The sequence below is a fragment of the Capricornis sumatraensis genome, chromosome 19, assembly GCF_032405125.1.
Source record: "Capricornis sumatraensis isolate serow.1 chromosome 19, serow.2, whole genome shotgun sequence".
Lineage (NCBI taxonomy): Eukaryota > Metazoa > Chordata > Mammalia > Artiodactyla > Bovidae > Capricornis > Capricornis sumatraensis.
Genome location: NC_091087.1, coordinates 26,391,952 through 26,414,090, shown reverse-complemented (window position 1 = coordinate 26,414,090; position 22,139 = coordinate 26,391,952). Strand labels below are relative to the sequence as shown.

At 39.2% G+C, this 22,139-nt stretch overlaps 1 protein-coding gene across 2 annotated transcripts in view; it reads right to left on the bottom strand.

Annotated features, from left to right (window-relative positions):
* FANCI (FA complementation group I) overlaps positions 1-13,456 on the bottom strand; it is a 60,304-nt gene extending 46,848 nt beyond the window's left edge. For both annotated transcript variants that reach the window (XM_068991479.1, XM_068991480.1), the window contains exons 1-8: positions 13,373-13,456; positions 8,000-8,072; positions 3,333-3,463; positions 2,746-2,902; positions 2,608-2,665; positions 1,086-1,127; positions 643-766; positions 145-230 (exon numbers count right to left, since the gene is read on the bottom strand). In XM_068991479.1, coding sequence (XP_068847580.1) covers positions 145-230; positions 643-766; positions 1,086-1,127; positions 2,608-2,665; positions 2,746-2,902; positions 3,333-3,463; positions 8,000-8,072; positions 13,373-13,456 — 755 coding nt within the window. The remainder of the gene's footprint in view (positions 1-144; positions 231-642; positions 767-1,085; positions 1,128-2,607; positions 2,666-2,745; positions 2,903-3,332; positions 3,464-7,999; positions 8,073-13,372) is intronic.
* Positions 13,457-22,139: the final 8,683 nt, after the last annotated feature.

Here is a 22,139-nt window from a genome sequence, read left to right as displayed (position 1 = left end):
GACTACACTATTTTTAAACTTTATTACTGAGCAACTAAGGGGACTAGCAAAATTCTATACTGAGGGGAAGGTAGGGACTGAAGAGTTACATAATGAGATGATGAATTTGGAAAAATGATTTTATTTCTATACTCTTTGACTCACTCATCATCACTTTTTTCCTCATTGTGTTGCTGATCTAGCTTGTTGAAGAAAGCTATGATTCCTCCCAAGACCCTCTTTCGGCTTCCCTGAAAAAGAATAAAACAAAATAAATAAGGGCAAGTTAAAGTACTTTTCAGCTTGAAGAATTTTCAAGTATGAATTTAAATAAATTATAAGCTAGACTCACACTAACAATTTAGAGAACACTTTCATAAGAACACTTTTTGAAATTGAGTTTGAAATACATCTTAATATCAGACTCTAAGGGGCCTACAATCCACCCTTTCAGAGCTCTTCACCCCTCTTCCTACCACACACACGAGACCAGAGATAATACACATTCACTCTGGCTGAGAACCATGACATTTTTAGTAGACCAAATTGTCATACGTGAAATGAAAGTTTCTGTGTCCTAGTACATAAAATAAAGAGTATGAATAAGCTGAATGGTACTAATTGGTCATTATACCAGAGTTTAAAAAAATATTTTATTTATACCTTTGAGGAGAGAACCAGAAGCTGATAGACCAAGGGTGGTATTTCTTGAAGATTCAATTTGGAGAACACCTTAAACACTTTTTCCACCACGAATTCCACTTCTTCTGCAGTCAGAGGGACAGCCCTGTGGATTCAAGATTCTAAAGGTTACAGACTAATTTGGGAGATATCAGAATATTGTTAATTGCCTCTTTTGATTTTTCTCTAATGGAGAACCTTAAAGGAAACCAGTAACCTTACCTCAGCAAAGTTATCTTGGAAAAAAAACATAACGTTATACTTTAAGAAATTAAAGCAAAAAAGGGTGGGGGGAAATCTTGTAACAGAAAACAGAGGTATCAAATACTCTTACTCAGGAACAGTGGTATTTGAGCTTACTACATTTCAATTTCTAGCAGGTAAGTTCTCACAGCAGGATTAAAAAAGGGAATGATGATACTTACTTGAACATCGAGGTGAGCTGGATTACATACTGATGATCCCATCTGATTAAAAATGAAAAAGAAAAGTTTATGTTGTTTTAACTTATTTACATGTTACTTTGTAAAATTAGCAAGGAAGAAAAGAATTAGGGCCATTTCAAGTTTGATTTGCTGCCACTGGGAAATAACATCAAATAAATGACATTTAAAACAATGAAATAACAGCTTTTAACCTACCGGACTGGCACAATCAAAGCTTGATGACATTCAATGCTGGTGAGATTTTGGTAAACAAACACTTCACATACTATTTTGTGGAACATACACTGATATAATCCTTCTGGGAAGACAAGTTGGCAATACTACTTATCGACTTTAAACATGCACATAACCAAAGAGCCACCCAGCTTACTATTAGGAATATATCCCATGTACATGCTTATAAAAGGTCACCCAGACATAAAAGAATGTTAACTGCAACATCTTTTATAATAGCAAAAACCCAAATAGCCAATATTATTTATTGGCAAAAACTAAATAACAATTAAGAGATTAGCCAAATATCAGAATACTATGGAACTATTAAAAAGAATGATGTAAAGCAGGATATGCTGACATGAACATATGTGTTAAATGAAAAATAAAAGGTACATTACAATGTGGAATGAATAAACTTTTGTGTAATTAAGAACTAATAAATGGATAAACATACATGAGCTGATACATGCTTAAAATTATTTCTGTAAGAGACCTTATGAACCATGAAAGCAGTTATCTCTGGTTTGGATAATCTAGTTCCTTTCAATATACTGAAGTATAATCACAGTATTATGTAACTTAGTATACTATTCATTTCAGACTATATATATATATAAAAGTATATATAAATATGTATTAAGGATTTACTATATATATACATATATACACAAAGATCTTTTATCTTCGCTATATGTCTTTATATATTTCATTTTTAATGGGTATAAACTGCATGGAGTGGCCCTTTCATAGCTTACACACAACTTACACATTTCTATTATTGTATCCTTAAGTTAGTCACAAATTTCTGTACTGAAATGTTCATGTATGAAGACTTTCTTATACAATGCAGTTTTTCCTTAGCGTAGACACTCGTATTTCAGGTTTAAAGATACAAATACCAGGTTTAATGATAAAAATATCATTAAAAATACATTCAAAAAAAAATATCAAAAAAAATATCCCCCCTGCCGCCAAATAAAAGATAGTGCCAAGGTGACTTTCTAGCTTTGAAGACCCTGGGACTCCAAATAATACTATAGGGCTAAATTGCTGCGTTAAGATGGACAGTTAAGTAAGTAGAGACTATGTGTATAATGTTAGAACAAAGAATACAGCAAATAACCTCTCACAAAAACTGATCACAGACTAAATGGTTTTATAGCAGCAAATCATAAACGAAAAAAAGGACTAAAACTTCAGTGATATAAATTCTCAAAATAATGGTATTCCTTTTTTTGGTGACTTGTAGTCCTGAGAAAAGTTCTTCATATTATTAAGGACTTACCTGCCAGAACAGAGGGTGTTAATCAACTGCTTCTTACATTCTTCCCCACTTAGTTCACCTAGAAATGCAAAATACACTGAAGAATAAACCCAATTAAGTGAAGAGAGAAAAAGCCACTAAAACCAGAAGAAAAATTACCTTTTCCAAAAGTCAGATTTTCCTTTTTGGTACCAAGGGCAGTGAGAATGATGGGAAACAGCTCCAAAGATTTTCCATTTGTTAGCTTGCCTTCATTGATAGCACTAACAAACTCATTGGCTAATTCAACCAATAACTGTCCTGGAAAACGGTGAACCTTAAAGTTCATGGGATTAAAAAAACATTCAGCAATATTTAGATGTTTGATACCTCTTTCCAAAAATCAAGTCTTTTGCTGAGTTGACAGAACTGGCATTGAAGCCCAAAACTGGTTCTAAAAGTGATTCAGGGAATCATTCAGCTCTGGTAAAGGATTTCAAAAGGTCAGGATCTTCTATCAGTTCCCTGATGTTCTTAGATATTCCAGCTCTCGAAAGAGACACATGTCCAAGATACCGGAAATGTAACATAAACATCTAGGTGGTTTATGGCTCCTTCATCGGCTATGTTGTTTTAAAACGGTAGTTCTTACTTATAAGTACGAACTATGGTGGGTTTGGGACATTTACATTTTCCCTCCCTCAATAAATTACCAACCCCACTCCAAATCCAACCAAAACCAAAAAAGTTTTTGTTTTCCATCTCACCTCCAGCATTAGCAATCCTATGATTTCAGATGCTACTTCTTTCTGTAAATTCCCTGATTCCAACAACTGGATACAACAACTGTATATCTTAAGTCTCTTAAGAGCTCCAGCTTCCTCAGAACAGGGTAAACCTTATCGTTTTAAACAGGTAGTACAGAAACAAAGAAAGAAAAAAGGAAGAAGTCTTACAAGGTTGAAGGGCAAACAGGAATAACAAACAGCTTTGCAGTTGAATATAGAAACAGAATTATCAAAATACTTACTATGGTACTTAAAACAGCAATATTTAGGAGCTTTGAAAAAGTCTTTTAATTTAGACAGAAAACTGAAATACCACCTTTTCTGTACACTTCCATCCATGCCATTAATTTTTAAAATAATTTTACAGTGCAGAAGAAGGAACACCTTCTAATATTTCTTAAAGCTTTTCTGGGATCCAGTAACCCAAATTAAGTAACATACTTTACTTCAAAACATCATCACTGGGTGAAGTCAGCAAGAAAATAGAGAAAAATACCTTGAGATGAATGGGAAAAAAAACGCATTCCAAAAGTTATTGGCTACAGCTAAAGTAGAGCTTAAAACGAAACCTATAGTTGTAAATACCTACATTAAAAAAGATCTCAAATCAATAACCCAAACTTCTACCATAAGGAATTATAAAGAGATGAAACTAAACTCAAACCAAGTGAAAAGAATATAAAAATAAAAGCAGACATAAATGAAAGAAAGAATAGAAGAATAATAAAAATCAAGGAAACCACATCTTTTTCTTTGAAAAAATAAACAAAATTGAAAATCTTTAGACTGACCATGAAAAAAAGGGAGAAGAATCAAATTAATAAAATCAGGAATGAGAATGGCATTACTACTAATCTTGCAGAAATAAAATAAAATAAAGTAATAGAATAAACAACATATGAAATGAACAAATTGCTATAAAGACACAAAGTTATCAAAATTGACTAAGGTAATAGAAAACCAAAACAGACTTATAAATAGAGACTAAATTAGCAATAAAACCTCTTCTACAAAGAAAAGTCCAGAACCAAATGGCTTTACTGGTGAATTTACTGAACATTTAAAGAATTAACAGCAACTCTTCCAAAAAAACAGAAGAGAAGGTAACATTTCCAAACTGAGTCTATGAGGTCAGTATTACCTTTATACCAAAACCAGACAGACATTCTAAGAAAACTATGAACGATATTCCTAGTGACTACAGACACAAAAATCCTCAACAAAATATTAGCAAACTAAATTCAGCAACATAAAACAAAGACTGTACTCTCTAACCAAACTGGATTTAACTCAGTAACACAATACTGGTTCAATGTATGAAAATCAATTTCATATACCACATAAATAGAATAAAGGATAAAAATCACATGATCACCTCAGCAGATACAGAGAAAGCACTGGAAAATTTCAGTACTGTTTCATGATTTAAAAAAAAAAAAACACTCAACAAACTAGGAATAAAAGGAAAACTTAACATGATAAAGGGCATCCATGAAAAACCCACAGCTAACAACATACTTACTAATAAAAAACTGAAAGATTTCCCCCTGAAATCAGGAAAAAAAACAAGGATGTTCACTCTCAGCATTTCTATTCAATATTGTACTGGAGATTCCAACTAAGGTAATTGGATTAGAAAAATAAAAGGCATCTAGATTGAGAAAGAAGTCAAGTTACATATATTTAAAAATGACATAATTTTGTCTATAAGGGATCCACAAAAAAACTACTAGAACCAATAAACAAGTACAGAAAGGCTGCAAGATATGAGATCAATATACTCATCTACTGTGTTTCTGTACACTAGCACTGAACAGTGAGAAGACTAAGAAAAGAATCTCATTTACAATATCACTCAAAGAATACCTCAGAAAAAATTTAATAAAAGTAGTGCAACACCTGCACTCTGAAAAGTACAAAATCTTGTTGAAAGAAATGAAAAAGAACCTAAGTAAATGGAAAGATATACCATATTTATTAATGGAAGACATATAAAGATAGCAATACTTTTCATAGATAGATTCAACATAATCCCTACCAAAAACCCAGTTTCCATTTTTGCAGAAATTGACAAGCTAATCTTAAAATTCGTATGAGAACTCATGGGACCCAGAATATCCAAACTAATTCTAAAAAAGAAAACAGTGGAGGACTTACACCTCGCAATTTTAAAGCTTACCACAAAGCTATTCTAATTAAGACAGTGTGGTGCTGACACAAGGAGACATACATAGATCAAGAGAATACAACTGAGTCCAAAAATAAACCCTTGCATTTATGGGCAATTGATTCTCAATAAAGGTACTACTGAAAATGGGAAGAGAGATTTCCCTGGTGGTCCAGTGGCTAAGACTCTGTGCTCCCAATGCAGGCGGCCTAGGTTCAATCCCTGGTTATGGAACTAGATCCCACATGCTGCAACGAAGACATTCCACAGCCAGATAAATAAACAAATATTTTTTAAAAAGAAGGAAAAAAATGGGGAAAAATGAAGCTGGACTCCTACCTCACATCATATACAAAAATTAACTCAAAAATGGATTAAAGTTATAAAGGTAAAAGCTAAGATTATAATCTTGAAAAGACAAGAAATCTTTTTAAGAAATCTTGAAAAGGTATAAATCTTTGTAACTTTGAATTAAGCAATGATCTTTTAGATAAAAACCAAAAGCACAAGCTACAAAAAATTAAGTAGACATCAAAATTTAAAACTTGGTGCATCAAAAGATATCATTAAAAAAATGGAAAGAACCTAAAATGGAAGAAAAACTTTGTGATTCATACATCTAATAAGGGACTTGTATCTAGAATATTTAAATATTACAACTCCGTAATAAAAAGACAACCCAATTTTTAAAAGGTCAAATAATTTGAACACACATTTCTCCAAAGACATACAAATGGTCAGTAAGCACAAGAATAGATATTCAATATCATTAGCCATCAGCAAAATGCAAATCAAACCCACAATTAAGATACCCCTTCACACTCACCAGAGTGGCTAGAATGAAAAAGACAATAACAAGTGTTGACAGAGGATGTGGGAAATGGGAATCCTTATTCAGTACTGATGGGAACATGATGTAGCAGCTTTGGAAAACAGCTCATCAGTCCTCAGACACTTAAACACAGAGTCACCACGCTGCTGCTGCTGCTGCTGAGTCGCTTCACTGTGTCCAATATGACCCAGCAATTCTACTCTTAAATATTCACCAAACAGAAATGAAAATGTGTTTACACAAAAATTTGTAGCAGTATTCATAATTGCTAAAAAGTGTAGATAACCTAAATGTCCACCTATTCATGAATGGAAAAGTATGATCTATTCTGATAATGGAATATTATTCAACAAATAAAAAGAAATGAAATACTGATACAGGTTACAACATGGATGAATCTTAGTAACCTTACAGGAAGTAAAAGAAGCCAGTCACAAAGGACACATATAGTATGATTCCACTTTTATGAAATACCCAGAATAGGCAAGTCTATAGACAGAAAGCAGATAAGTGGTTTCTTAGGGCTGGAGTGGATCAGGAATTTAGGAGGTGACAGCTAAGGAATGTAAGGTTTCTTTCAGGGATAATAAAAATACTCAAAAATTGTGACAGGTGTGCATCTTGGTGAATACATTAAAAGCCACTGAATTGATTTTAAGTGGGTGAATTTTATGATGTCAATTACATCTCAATAAAATAATGTATACTTTAAAAGGGTGAATTTATGGATTATATCTCAATTTTGTAAAACATCATCATTAGCTAACTATTGGTCCTTCACAGCACTGATTTAACAGGATTAAAATAGTTATGAGGCAGTTTCCATAAATATTTGATAATTCATGCTACTTTGAAACTCAGATTTCCAAATCTATGATTTTAAATAAGGTAAAAATAAGGTTAGTTACAGAAGTGGGAGCCATGATAATCTGTTTCCAGTTTTACTCTTATAACTTTCACTTAGTATACACAGGCAGCAGCTCCTGATTCTCCGTTACTTCCTGGTCTCTGATATTTCTACAAAACAGTCATTTAAAAAGCTTCCAAATTTTAAATATGTGTTTTTGAACCCTTGCAAGGCAAGACCCAATTACTTGAGGGGGTAAGAAAAATAAAACAAGTTAAAATAACCTGCTAAGAGTCTAAAGCCACTTTTAATTTGTGCTTATAGAATTTTATTCTACTACAATTTATAAAATGATTGTGAGTTACAATCTGCACCAATATAAAACTGGCCCTTGTACAAGATACAGAAACAAATATTCCCCACTGGGAATTAAGCATCTCTAAACAAGTCAACTACGATATTCCATTTTGTTAACTCAGAGCTCCCTGGCCTCCTGTTAAACACAGATTAAGTATTAAACATTGCCATTCTCCACAAGCTTAAAAGCACAACTAAACCAAACCGTATTTTATGAAGTACACCCTTTACAGGTTCAAAAACTAGCAATACAATCTCAGATAGCCACTTCTACCTGCCTTAGAAAAATTATTTAAGTCCACAAGATAGTGCTATTGATTCTGTAAAATCCCCCAAACAGAAAAGCTTCAGTGGGGCTTCAAGCAATACGAAAAGTAGCAATAGGAGCCAAAAGTAGACCAACGTACCAGTGAACCCAGAGAGAGAAGTGGCATTATTATTACCTTTGAAGACGGCTTTCAGTAGTGCTCCAGCAGCTTTTCCTCTCACTGCCTGATTCTGAAGGAGGTCAGTCAGCTACAAAGAAAGGACGGAAAAGGTACAAGTCTGGCAACAATTTCCCTGTTTGAATGACCTAAACTCACAATATGAAAAACATTCATCTGTCAGAATCATATCTTTCAGAAGTTCCAGGCATCAAAAATTCACATATGCATTCACATTATAGCAGGGTGGATTGTAAGATGATACTGGGCTGTCAAGACGAAATTTATTCATACGTTCATTCTACAAACATTTATTAAGTATTTAATCAGCACTAGGTATTGAGCTATGTTCTTGGGGATATACATTCATTCAACAAATACTCTTTGAATATGTTCTTCTTCCTCAGCATTAGGTATACAATGCTAGACAAGACATGAACAAGACAGACATAGTCTGACTCAGTTTACAGTAGGACAGAAGGAAAAAGGGTAACAGGACAAAAAATCAGAAAAAGAAATGGTTGAAAAGCCTGAAACAGACAGTAATTGAGGAAAGGGAGGCAACTTCCGCTAGAGTACTCAGGGAGAAAGGTTCTCTGAGGTGGAGGTGAGGTGGAGGACATTTCCATACAGAGAACTGGAGGATGAGAAAAAGCTGGTAATGCAAAGGGGGAAAAGGAAGACACTTCAGATGAAGGCATTGTTACACGCAAAGGTCCTGAAGGAGCAAGGAGTTTGGCAAGTTGGATGGCCTGAAAAAATATTTAGAAGACCAATTTGGATGAAAAGTAGTAAGGAAGATTGGCACAAGATGAATTTCGAGAGAACCAGATGATAAGAATCTTGTAGGCCATGGTAGGAAGTTCAGATTTTTGTCGAAATGCAATAGAAGTAACTAAAGAGAAAAGAGGAGGGGGACATGATAGATGTTAAAAAAAAAAAAAAAAATCAGTCTTCCTCCTGTGGCAGAAAATACACTGTGGAAGGGTTTAAGAGTGAAATAGAAATATGCTAGGAGACTGCTACAGTGATCAAGAGAGATAATGGCCTACATTGACGTCATCAGAGAAGTCATGAGTTGAATTGTGTTCCCCTCCAAAACTGATGTTTAAGTTCTAATCCCCAGCACCTCAGAATGTGATTTTATTTGGAAACAGGGTTATTGCAGGTGTAATTAGTGAAGGTGAGGTCATATGGGTAGGCCCTAATCCAGTATGACTAATGTCCTTAGAAGAATGGGAAACTTGGGACAGAAACACGTACACAGCAAGAATGCTATGTGAAGATGAAGGCACAGACCACGGGTGGGTGACATGAGGCCAGGAATGTCAAAGATTGTCAGCAATCAACCAGAAGCAAGGCGAGAGGCATGAAACGGATAAGCACAGCCCTAGCAGGAACCAACAATGCCAACACTGTGATCCCGGGCTTCTAGTCCTCAGAACTGTAAAAACAAGTAGCTACTGCAGTTTGTTGTACTTTGTAAGATGAAGTACAGGTGGTCCCCAACTTAAAACAATGGATTACCTTATGATTTTTCAACTTTACAGCGGTGCGAAAGTAATACACATTCAGTAGATACTATATATCAAATTTTTATCCTTTCCTGGGCTAGTGATCAGCTTTGGGATCACAAGGATAAACAACCAATACATTTACAATGATTCTGCACCCATGCAACTATTCAGTATTTCACTCTCAGAACAGTATTCAATAAGTTACATGAGATATTCATGACTTTATTAAAAAACAGGCTGTTGGATGATTTTACCCAACTGAAGACTAATCTTGGCACATTTAAGGTAAGGTTAGGCTACAATGTTTGGTAGGTGTATTAAATGCATTTCCGATTTACCATATTTTTCAATGTATAATATTTTCAACTTAAAATGGGTTTATTGGGATGTAACTCCATCTTAATTTGAAAATCGGTACACTGAAGATATATTTGAGAGCTTGATCAGGAGGACTTTACTGTGGTCTGAATGTTTATGTCCCCCAAAATTCACGTGTTGGACTCTTCAGACCCATTGTAATGGTATTTGGAGGTGGAGACTTTGCCAGGTGAATAGGCAGAAGGACGAAACTCCCACAAATGGGATTAGGGCTCTTATGAGAGATCCCACAGAGCTCCCAGGCTCCTTCTACCATATGAAGGTACAATGTGAAAACTGAAATCCAGAAGAAGGCACTCACTTGACCATACTAGAACCATCATCCAGGACTTTTGGTCTCCAGAACTATGAGAAATAATTGTTGTTATAAGTCACCCAGTCTACTGTATTTTGTTATAGCAGCCTGAATGGACCAAGACAAAGACAGATTTCCTCGTGGTTTAGAAGTGAAATGGCTGTGGTGATAAAGGAAAAAGAGAAATCAAGAACTCAAATTTCTGGGTTAAGCAACTAACTGGGTAGATGGTGACACCATTTACTGACATGGTGAAAATTTGGGATTAAGCAAGCATCTAAATCTTCCAGAGGGCTTGTTAAAACAGAGACCTCCACTGGCAGTTTCTGATTTAGCAGATCTGATGCGGGGCTCAGAACTACTATTCTAAGATATCCAAGTGGAGATGTCAAGTTGATAACTGGATATGCCAAAGTAGAGCTCAGAGAGGAAAGAGGTCAATGGGAACATGTAAGATCATCCAGGGAGAAAATGTAAAGATAAAAAAAGCACAAACATTCGCGATTAACCAGCTGCAGCCAGCAAAACCTAAGAAGATGAGGTTAATAACATCCAGACAAAGGACTATCATAGAGGCCAAAACCAATAAAACACTGAATTTGATCTCTTCTACATGTGCCTGGTCTTTCTGACTGGATTTCATCTCTCCCTTCTTAAATACTTAATAAGGAAGTAACTGACTGCTCCGCCTGGAACCTCCCATAGCCCTTGACGTAACCCTTATTAGAGAGAGGTTCCCAACCAGGGGCAACCCCCTCACCCCCACCCTAGGCAGGGTATGCAGGGCAATGTCTGGAGACATTTTTAGTTGTTATAACTGGAAGGGTGCTGTCACCTAATGGGTGTAGGCCAGGGATGCTATTAAACATCCTACAATGCACAGGACAACCTCCCTCAATAAAGAATTAGCCACTCTAAAATATACACAGTGCCAAGGCTGAGAAACCCTGACTCTTCTTGAAAAATTCAGTTTTAAGAGAAGGCAATGTGGCATATGGGGAAAAAAACTGGCCCCAGAATCAGAAGACCCAGATATGAATCCTCGCTTTGCCATATATTAGCTTTACAACCTCAGGTTATTTAACCTCTGTTATGTGTGTCTATTCCCTACCTCAAAGCACTGTTAGAAGGATTACATTAGATGACAGGTAGAGAGGACCCTGCACAGGGCTAGTGCACAGTAGGTTCTAAACAAATGTTAGCTCTCTTCCACTCCTCCTCCCTCTAGTTAAATGATCTGTGGTCTTCGTTTTTGACCTTATTCAGTCACCTTTTCACTGCATTTTAAAATGCACAAGTAAACCAAGTGTATGTTAGTCACTCAGTCATGGCCAACTCTGCGACCCCATGGACTATAGCCCACCAGGCTCTTCTGTCCAAGGGATTCCCTTAGGCAAGAATACTAGAGTGGATTAGCCATTCCCATCTCCAGGGCATCTTCCCCACCCAGAGATGGAACCCAGGTCTCCTGCACTGCAGGCAGATTCTTTACCATCTGAGCCACCAGAAAAGCCCCAAGTAAGATTAAGTATCCTTGCTATGTTGGAAGGCTTAAAATTTTTTCGTTTAGTGGACAGACTGGAACTACCAAGTTAATGGCACCGTCAAAATAGATTTTTATAAGACAGGACATTTCTTATTTTCTGTTGTCTGATGCTTCCTCATGAGTAGACTGAGTTTATGTATTCTTGGCCAGAATACAAGTCATATTGTGTCCTTCTTGGAGTATCACACCTGGAGGCATGTGATACCATCTGTCCTTCACTGGCAGTATCAGTCTGATCACCCAGTCAAATGTGTTGCCTGATTTTCCCACTTTATAATTATTTTTTCCCCTCCCTTTGCAACCAGTATGCAGTTTGTGGAAGAAACTTTAAGACCATGCAAGTATCGTGTTCCTTCTCTTGTATAATGAAAAAGCCCAGCAGCAACCTCTGATATCAGGTTCTCAAAGTCAGCATCACCAGGTACGACACATCACAAGCCCGATGATACGACACACAGTGAAAAGGCATGGAGCCCTTTCTGTGGTCTTTTTGCTAAGGATGCATGTCCTGAGTCCAACCATGAGACACATCAGACATTCAGCAAAATAATGGATCAAAACTCTTCAGTGTTCTCAAAAGACAGAGAAAGACTGAGGAGCAGTTGCAGATTGCAGAAAATCAGGGGAAAATGACAATTAAGTGCAGTGTAGGATCCTGAGTGGGATTCTGGAACATTAAAAAAAAAAAAAAAAAAAAACGGGTATCAGTGAAAAAACTACCAGGTAGGGTTCAAATAGTCTTTAGCCTCACTAAAGGTGTTGTACAAATATTAACTTCCTGGTTCACAAAATTTTACTGAAATTATTATGTAAGATGTTAACACTGGGGAGAGAACTATATGGAAAGTCTACTATTTTTACAACTTTTCTGTAAGTCTAAAATCAGTTCAAAATAAAAAGTTCAAAAAACTTCTCCCTGGATTTAGCATCCACTGCAGCTTCTGCCTGATCTAATCTTGATCATGACTGTTGCCAAATGACGATTTTCTAACTTTATGGTAAGCAAGAACCTTTCTCACCATTTATTTATTTTTATTATCAATATGGACTCACAGATTTATTATTTCAGTGGTTTATAATTCATAACTGAACTTGATTATTTTGATGTTCACATTTCACCAATGGAAGCCCCTTCAAGCTGTCTTTATCAGGTTCAGGGCATCAATGTTATATTTTATAAAAAGCACTTGGAAGCTTCCCTTATGTATGTACATACATTATGTAATATATATGCTCTAAAACAATTTGTGTAGCACTGGGACTATCTAGCTCTTACCTCTGATCTCTAAAGGTCTGGTAGAAGCCTCCTGCAAAACTATCTGGGCCTGGTATTTTTGTTGAAGTATAACTGCTAACTTTTTTTCTTTTAGGAAAACTGATCTGTTTAAGCATTCCATTTCAAATTGGGCTGATTTCATTAAACTGTATGTTCCCAAGAAATTACAGTTGTATAAATGTACACAAATGCCCTTAAGTAGTCCATATCTCTTCCTCTCCCCCATTTCTTTACATCTATGAGTTGTTATCAAATAAACCCTTGTCTCCTAAGGAGAGTGGGGGACAGATGAAGTGGCAGAATTAATTCTAACACGTCCCTTGCATCTGTCATCATGCCTGGCATCTGCTTTTGGCAGAACTTGCTTCCCAATACTCACATCATCTTCTTTCACGGTTTGAAGAAATTCCTGTAGGCCATCTGCTGTTTTTTCTGCTGCTAGAGATAAAATTTTCTGGTCCATTGTTGCACACAGCAAGGAACTGAAAAGGAAAAATATCAAGAGCTGGATAAAACTACCAAAAGTAAACAAAATTTTGATTTTTTCCCTTCTCTACTTGTTAACTGAGTATTTCAAATATGTTATGTACACAACGGGTACTCAACAGGCTAAGGACTACCAACTGTAGGAGTAGGTGATTCTTAGCCAAACCAAAGAATCTAGAGAATCCCCTGGAATTTCCTTATTAGAAAGCTGTAGTCTAATCAAGTCATCTCATAATTCAGTTGTTCACATTTTCTTTTTTGGTATCTACCCATTATGCTACCTAGAACAAAGCTGTCATTTACCAGTACTGCAAATATATACAATTATCTACACATACACAATAAATGAATAAAGCAATAGCACTGTAAATGCATTTATACCAATTAAATGGTATAAAAATAAATGAGAAGTTAACAAGGCTAAGAAATAAATGTGTGCTCAAACATCAAGCAGGCTTCCCAGCAAAGGAAACCTTGAACTGGAATTTAAAGATTAAATTTAGATAGTCACCAGAACCACATGGTGTACATTACTGGGAAGGAAAGTACTGTCAACAAAGGCATTCATAAGAGACTCCGAAAAACTTACTCGGGAAAAATGAGTACGTATCCTGAGGTAGAGAGTTCAACTAATGGAGCAGTGAGAAGGAAGGCTAGTAAAAGGGTGGGGCTAAACTGTGCAAGATCTTAAATGTCGAATTAAGGAAGTTAGACCTTATTCTGTAAGTAATAGTGACAAAAAGTTCTGGAGTAAAAGAGAATCTGACAAGACTGAAACAGTGTTTGAGGAAACTAAATATGGCATCAATGCGCAGATTAAAGCAAGGAGAGAATAAGGAAGAAGAGCAGAGGCTAAGAGGCTACTGGGAGCTATTTTAGTGGTAGTGACAAAGGCTGGTGTTGGGGGCTGACTCCGGGGAGTACAAAGGAAAGGGTGAAATGGAAGCACATTAGGCAGACAGGATTTAGTGAGTAGTGAGTAGCTATGGGAGTATTACGAGAAGAGGGCAATGCAGACTGGTGGAAAGAAAACCTCCTATATTTCCTGCTGTTTTCAATCTCCCTAAATTATACCATCATCCACCCAGCTGCTGAAACAAGAAACCTGGGCAACATTCTTAACCACTTCACCTTCATCCTTCACATCCACTACCAAGTCCTATGTCCCCAAACATCTCTCAAGTCTACTTCTGAGATCCACTGCTGCCACATTATTCCAAAGTCACCATCATCTCTCACCTGAACTACTACACAGCTTCCTAACTCATTCCCCACCCAACAGCTAAAATGTCTTTGAAACACAAACCAGATTTGTGATTCATCCTCATCTTAAAAACTATTCGGTGGCTTTCCATTATTAGTCCAAAATCCTGACATCAGGATATAAAGGTCTGGTCCATGTTAATTCCCTTTCATCACTCTATATTCCAGCTACAATGATCTGCTCAGTCCTTCAAACCCCCAAGTTCCTTCTGCCACAGACAATTCCACATGATTTTCTGTCTGGAATTTATATAAAAATAAATACCCCTTGTTTCATCCCCTGCCCATCAATCTTTTTATTGTTAATTCCTAAAAATCCTTCAGGTCTCAGCTCAATCCTACACTCTTTTACAAGCTCAGTCTAAACACTCCCCTATTACATTCTTTCAAAGCAACTGTAATCTCTCACCATCACCACACTTTTAACATTACACTTATTACTAGATTAAGAACTACATCTCCCACTCCATCACAAACTCCAGGAGGGCTGGGGGCCATCTCTGGTTTTGTTTATCACTCAATCTCCAAGACTTGGCACAGTACCTAGCTCATAATAGGTGCCCAATAAATATTTGTGGGAAAAATGACATTGATCCTCACACCAGTCCTCTGAGGTTGGTGCTATTACTCCCAATTCAGATGAAGATCTTTTGGGATTCAGAGAAATTAAGGAACGTCCCCCAAGGTTAGAAGGCTAGTAAGTTGCAGAAGTAGAATTGAAACCTAAGTCTGTCCAACTCCAGACCCCAAAACCAATGCTTTTACCTACTACTGGGGACTCTTACCTACGATTAGCCCCTCTATTAGGGGCTGAGTGGTAGTAGAGGATTCAGAAAAGACATACCAACCATAAGAGACGTCCAGCCCTAAAGGGAAGATGCTGGACTCCTTCTATCTCAGCAGGTACATTGCTGACTTAGTCCTAAAACCAGAATTGAGTAGCACATAGATAGGTGGCTGTTAAGTCCCAGTGCGGATAGCAGACTCCTTGTCAAGAGGCCCTGAGGTTAGTGAGGCACCGCGGAAGGGAGACGCCGCGGGTTTAGCACCCGGGCTTCTCGGAGAGCGAGAAGCGAACACAGAGAAACTACAAAACAAGGCAGCTGGGGATGGTCGCTGTGACCGAGCTACAAAGGCGAAATGGGTTTAGAGAAATGTCTCAGACGTAGGAGCTGAACGCTGAAGGAGAGGAAGAATTTAACCAGAGGGCCAAGGGTGTAGGCCGCCCGAGGAGCGGGAAAAGCTAAAGGCCGCAACGGGAGACCCCAGGGCACAGACTCTTTCGGGCCAAGGAAAACGCCAGAACGCCATTCGGAAGGGGCGCCGTCCTGTCCTCCCGGACCCGTTACCTCCCGGGAGCTGAGTCCCCTGCAACGCGCAAAGTTCCTCTAGCTGGTCACTTCCACCTCAACGAAGCCACCGAATTCCAAAAAACCCGCTCAACTTTCAGTTTCCGTCCTTCCGTTACCCTGAGCAACGGGCCCCGCCCCCCGCGGCTTATTTCCGGTACCCGGGAGCTCGTGCTTGGAGCGTACCATTAAGACAACTGGGGAAGGGGGGAGCTGTGGCCTCCTGGGACGTTCCCACTCAAAGTCGTGGTGGGGGGCACAATCTCCGAACGCTAATTCGGGACCTTAGAACGAGCAGGGAAAGTGTGGCTTGGGCATAGTCACCACGATGTCTTGACCAGTTAAGGCCTTCTTGTATACTACTGGGGAAAGAGTCAGTGAGAGAGGCAATGAATCAAGTAATGGCTTGTTGCATGGAAGTGCCTGGAAGGGAGAGAAAGGCGTCCTACTGCTTGTGCCAGAGGAGATGCCAGTTGCCCCTGTAAACGAAAAATAAATGTTGCGTGCAATTCCTGTTCTGCAGGAATCAAGTCTGTAGCCACTGCAGTCTCTGGTCTCAGTGTGCCTGAGGGGAAAACAGGAAACGTTCTGTGTTTGGAATGTACTGATCCTTAGATAGTGAAGATGCACATCTGAGGAATAATTTAAATGCATTCATTGGAAGGACTGATGCTGAAGCTGAAGTTCCAATACTTTGGCCACCTGTTACAGAGTACTGATTCATTGGAAAAGACCCTGATGCTGAGATAGATTGAGGGCAAGAGAAGAAGGGAATAACAGAGGATGAGATGGTTGGATGGCATCTCTGACTCAATGGACATGAGTTTGAGCAAACTCCAGAAGATACTGAAAGACGGGGAAGTCTGAGGTACTGCAGTTCATGGGGTCGCAAAGAGTTGGTCGCGATTTAGCGACCCAACCAGATTCTTGCATCTTCCTACACAGAGAAGAGCATTTAAGTCATTAACTTGAAATGGCTGGGGTTTTGTGTATGATCTGTTATCTTTTGACGTTCAATTTGATGGATCGATTTCCCACCCATCCATCCGCTGCAAAAAAATCTCATATATATCCTCCCTTAAGGGCTAGGTTGTTTCCTGGGTTATCGTTCTGTGTAAGGTCCCTGGATAAAACTTAACTCACTTTTAGGTTGTGTATTTTTCTTTCAGTTGACAGCCCTAAAATGTAAGTCCCATGTGGCTAGGGGGGTTATTGCATGCAAAACCTTAGCATTTAGAACAAAGTCTGAGCTACAGTCTATGAAGTTGCAAGAGTCAGACAAGACTTGCAACTAAGCCACCACCACTGGCAAAGCAGTAAATATTTGTAAAATAAACAACTGACAGTAGAACAAAGAGCAATGGAGGAGAGGTTTGAGAGCCTGTGTTAGGTTGAAGGGACAGCTTGTGCAAAGGGTCCGATGGCAACAAGCAATCAAGCCCCCGGCTGGCTCAGGAGATGCAGGTGTTTTGGATGGAGGTGGAAAAGCAGTCTTTTTCACATCAGGAGCAAGTGAGGAACAGCTCAAGGGGAAGGGCATTATTGTATTCACTTTGCGGAATGATATTTCTGGCAGGTGAGTGATGCAGCGATTATTCAAAAGAGATGATGGAGGTGAGGAAGACTGAAGTCAGGATCCGCTTGCTGCCGCTGCCGCTGCCGCTGCCGCATCACTTCAGTCGTGTCCGACTCTGTGCGACCCCATAGACGGCAGCCTACCAGGCTCCCCCGTCCCTGTCCCTGGGATTCTCCAGGCAAGAACACTGGAGTGGGTGGCTATTTCCTTCTCCAATGCATGAAAGTGAAAAGTGAAAGTGAAAGTGAAGTCGCTCAGTCGTGTCCGACTCCTAGCGACCCCGTGGACTGCAGCCTACCAGGCTCCTCCGTCCATGGGATTCTCCAGGCAAGAGTACTGGAGTGGGTTGCCATCCCCTTAGGAGGCTCTAAATTGTCCTGAACAAAGGTGGTGGTGGCCCAGGCTTGGGAGAAGGTGGGAGGGGTTGAAAAATATTTAGGCTTGAGTGACAGGGGTGGAAGTGGGTAATACTGCCAGTGAACCGACACACAGGGAAGGATGCAAGTTTGAGGGTGATAATGTGGCTTTTAGACTTGGACTTGCCAAGTGTGAGACCATGGGATGGCATTGGAAGGAATGCTAAGATGGGGGGGTATTCAGTCTGGAGACTGACTCCCAGTCCCCAGGGGTGGAATGGACCTACTTGGCCAGTTCTGGAAGAAATATTGCTGCTGGAAGAGAACAATGCCTCTCAGCTGTCTACTACTTGCTCACAGCCCTTCGTAAGCACTTTATTACTTCTACCATATCCCTGGCCCAGTGTTGAACTGTGATGTGTGGCTAAAGAGGGCTTCCCTGGTAGCTCAAACGGTTAAGAACTCATCTACAATGCAGGGGACCTGGGTTTGATTCCTGGGTTGGGAAGATCCCCTGGAGAAGGGAATGGCAACCCATGCCAGTATTCTTGCCTGGAGAATCCCATGGAAAGAGGAACCTGGCAGGCCCTGGCAGTCTGTGGAGTTGCAAAGAGTCAGATACAACTGAGCGACTAAACACAAACACATGTGGCTAAAGCACAGCAGCTGAGTTGGAAGATTATTCCTGAGGGGACTCCCTTAGCTTTCCAAGGAAGAGAATTTACCTTGTGTCCTCTCCACAAAACCACCCTTCCAGGATGCTTCTGGGGAAGGGCCAGCAGCCATGAATTTGTGTGTCTGTGTAGCTCCAACAGGCTTGTTTTCAGCTTCTATTTTTGCATTCCCAGGTGCACTTGCTGCATTGCCTGTTTAAGTATTTACCTACTGGCATTGACAACTAGAGGGGCTTGCCTCCTCTTTTTGCATAAACATATCATCTGTATTTCCTATTAGTGCTCATGGGTGTTATGTATGCAAAGGACGAGAACAGACTTAGACTCATGACAGTTTTCCACCCCGGTGCAAACTTCCTTACTAAGCAACAAATCTTACCCATCTGCTTCAACCGCCTAGACTCCATACGCTGGGCAGCTAGGCATACACTGATTCTAGAAAATACAGCCAGTTAAACACAGGTTTTCAACGTTGGAACTACATGTTTTGCAGACCTGGTTCATGTTTGGGTAATAATATTATAGCTGCTGATATTTGCAGGGCTCCAGAGAAAAAGTGCAAATGGAGGCCTCCTGTCACTTCCCACGCAGTCCTGCAGTGTAAGGGCTTTCATATGCCTGCACGTGGACACTCAGTCTGAAAATCCACACCACATCTCTCCCTGAAAGCTGCCCTTGGCTACCCTTGACTACCTTTGGGCCCAGGGCTGTACACACTAACAGGTCCACTCCGGGAAGGGTGAACTTAGGAAGAAGTCTGTATAGACTGAGCTTGGAGATGTTTAGGAAGGTATCCCAAGCATGGTCTAAAGAGGGTATGTGGGCTTCAGAGGATATACCCTTCAAGTTCCTTGGATTCATCATCATCAAAGAAGGGGGCCATTGAGGCACCACTAAGTCCAAGCACTCCAGTTGCCTGGGTTTAAGGATGACATTGCTTGAGGGAATAATCAAGGTAGCACATAAAAAAAATTATTTTTTTAGAAGAGGGAGCTTCCTTGGTAGCTCAGTGGTAAAGAATCCACCTGACAATGCAGGAGACGTGGGTTTGACCCCTGATCCTGGAAGATCCCACATGCCAGAAAGCAACTAAGCCAGTGCACCAAAACATTTGGACATCCAAATGTGCACCAACAGATGAATGGATAAACAGAATGTGGTATATCCATAAGCTGGAATACTATTCAGCCTTAAAAAGGGAATGAAATCCTATCACATGCTACAACATGGATGAACCTACAGGACATGTTAAGTGAAATAAGCCAGTCACAAAAAGACAAACACTGTATGATTCTACTCATATCAGGTATCTTAAGGAGACAAACTCCAAGAAAGAGAAATTAGAATGGAAGGGGCTTCCCTGGCAGGCTGGTTGTTGGGACTCTGAGCTTCCACTGCAGGGAATGCAGGTTCAACTCCTGTTTGGGGACCTGAGATACCGCATGTGGTGTAGCACACACACACAAAAAGAAGGTAGATGGTGGTTGCCAGGGGCTGGGGAGAGGGGGGATTTGGGAGCTGTTGTTTAATAGGTGTAGAGTTTCAGTTTTATAAGATGAAAAACTTCTGAAGATCTGTTTCTCGACAATGTGAATGTACTTAACACTACTGAAGTATATACTTAAAAATGGCCAAGGTTTGAAAAAGCTATTACTATCTGGGAAGTTCAAAGGATTATTAAGAAGAACCAGCTGACTTCACTCTGAAGAAATTCTGATTTAGAAGGGCTTAAGTTAAGAGATTTAACAGCTCACTCTTTGTATTCCCAGTGTCTAGAGAAGCAACACATAGTGGGTGCTTCAGATATTTGTTAAATGGGTGCAAAGTTATGAACACATCCTTATAAAAATAGGTTTTTTAATTATTTCAATGAAATAAATTTCAAAATGAAAATTTTGACTTAGGGACTTCCCTTGTGATCTCATGCGTGTGTAGTCACTTCAGCTGTGTCCAGCTCTGCAACCCCAGGGACTGTAGCCAGCCAGGCTCCTCTGTCCATGGAATTTTCTCAGCAAGAGTACTTGAGTAGGTTGCCATACTCTCCTCCAGGATATCTTCCTGACCCAGGGATTGAAAGCTTGTCTCCTGAATTGCAGGCAGATTCTTTACCACTGAGCCACCAGGGTAGCCCCTCTGGTAGTCTAGTGGTTAAGAACTCAGCTTGCAATACAACGGGCACAGGTTCAATCTCGGATCGGGGAACAAAGATCCTACAAGCCTTGCAGTGTGGCAAAAAAATAAAATAGAGTTACCATAAGATCCAGCAATCCCACTCCTGGGCATACATCCAGACAAAACTATAATTCAAAATGATACATGCACCCAGATGTTCATTGCAGCACTATTTATGATAGCCAAGACATGGAAGCAAAATACATGTCCATCAACAGATGAATGGATAAAGAAGATGTGGTACGTACACATTAATACAGTGGAATATTAGCCATAAATAGAATGAAATTATGCCGTTTGCAGCAACATGGATGAATTGAGAGATTATCATACCAAGTTAAATAAGCCAGGCAAAACCAAATATCATATGATATCACTTATATGTGGACTCTTAAAAAAAAGTTTCAAATGAACTTATTTACAAAACAGAAGTCGACCCACAGACATAGAAAACTAACTTACAGTTACCAAAGGGGAAAGAGGGAGGAAGGATAAATGAGGAGTTTGGGATCAACATAAACACACTACTATACATAAATAATCACCAAGGACCCACTGTATAGCACAGGGAATATATTCAGCATTTTTTAATAATTTACAAAGGAAAAGAATTTGGAAAAGAAATGGCCTATATATGGCCTATATGGTGGCTCAGTGGCAAAGAATCCACCTGCCAACACAGGAGATACAAGTTCAATCCTTGGTTTGGGAAGATCCATTGAAGAAGGAAATGGCAACCCACTCCAGTGTTCTTGCCTGGGAAATCCCATGGACAGAGGAGCCTGATGGGCTACAGTCCACGGGGTCACAAAAGAGCTGGACATGACTTCACGACTAAACAACAGCAATATATATATATGAATATATATATGAATCACTTTGCTTTACACCTGAAACTAACAGATTATAAATCAACTATTCTTCAATTTGAAAAAAAAAAGAAAAAGCCATTGTCACCAATCTCAAGGCTTCAACACAGCCAATCTTCCCTAATTAAGTTTAACCATTTTTTCTTCATGAAGATTATTTCAAAGTTTCCTATCTCCTCCTTTATGCTCAGCAGATGACCTGAACTTTATACCAAATCTTTAAACTCACGGTCATCAGCACAAATTCTTCTCTTTGGCTTCTTGTAGTGATGGGAGAGTGTTCAACCAAACTGGCTATATCTAGTACTTCTGCTGGAGCACTGAATCCTTTTCTCTTCCATCTTCTCAGCAAGAAACTCACTTACTGCCACTTCCCCCTCTCTGAACTTGGTCCTTGTTGT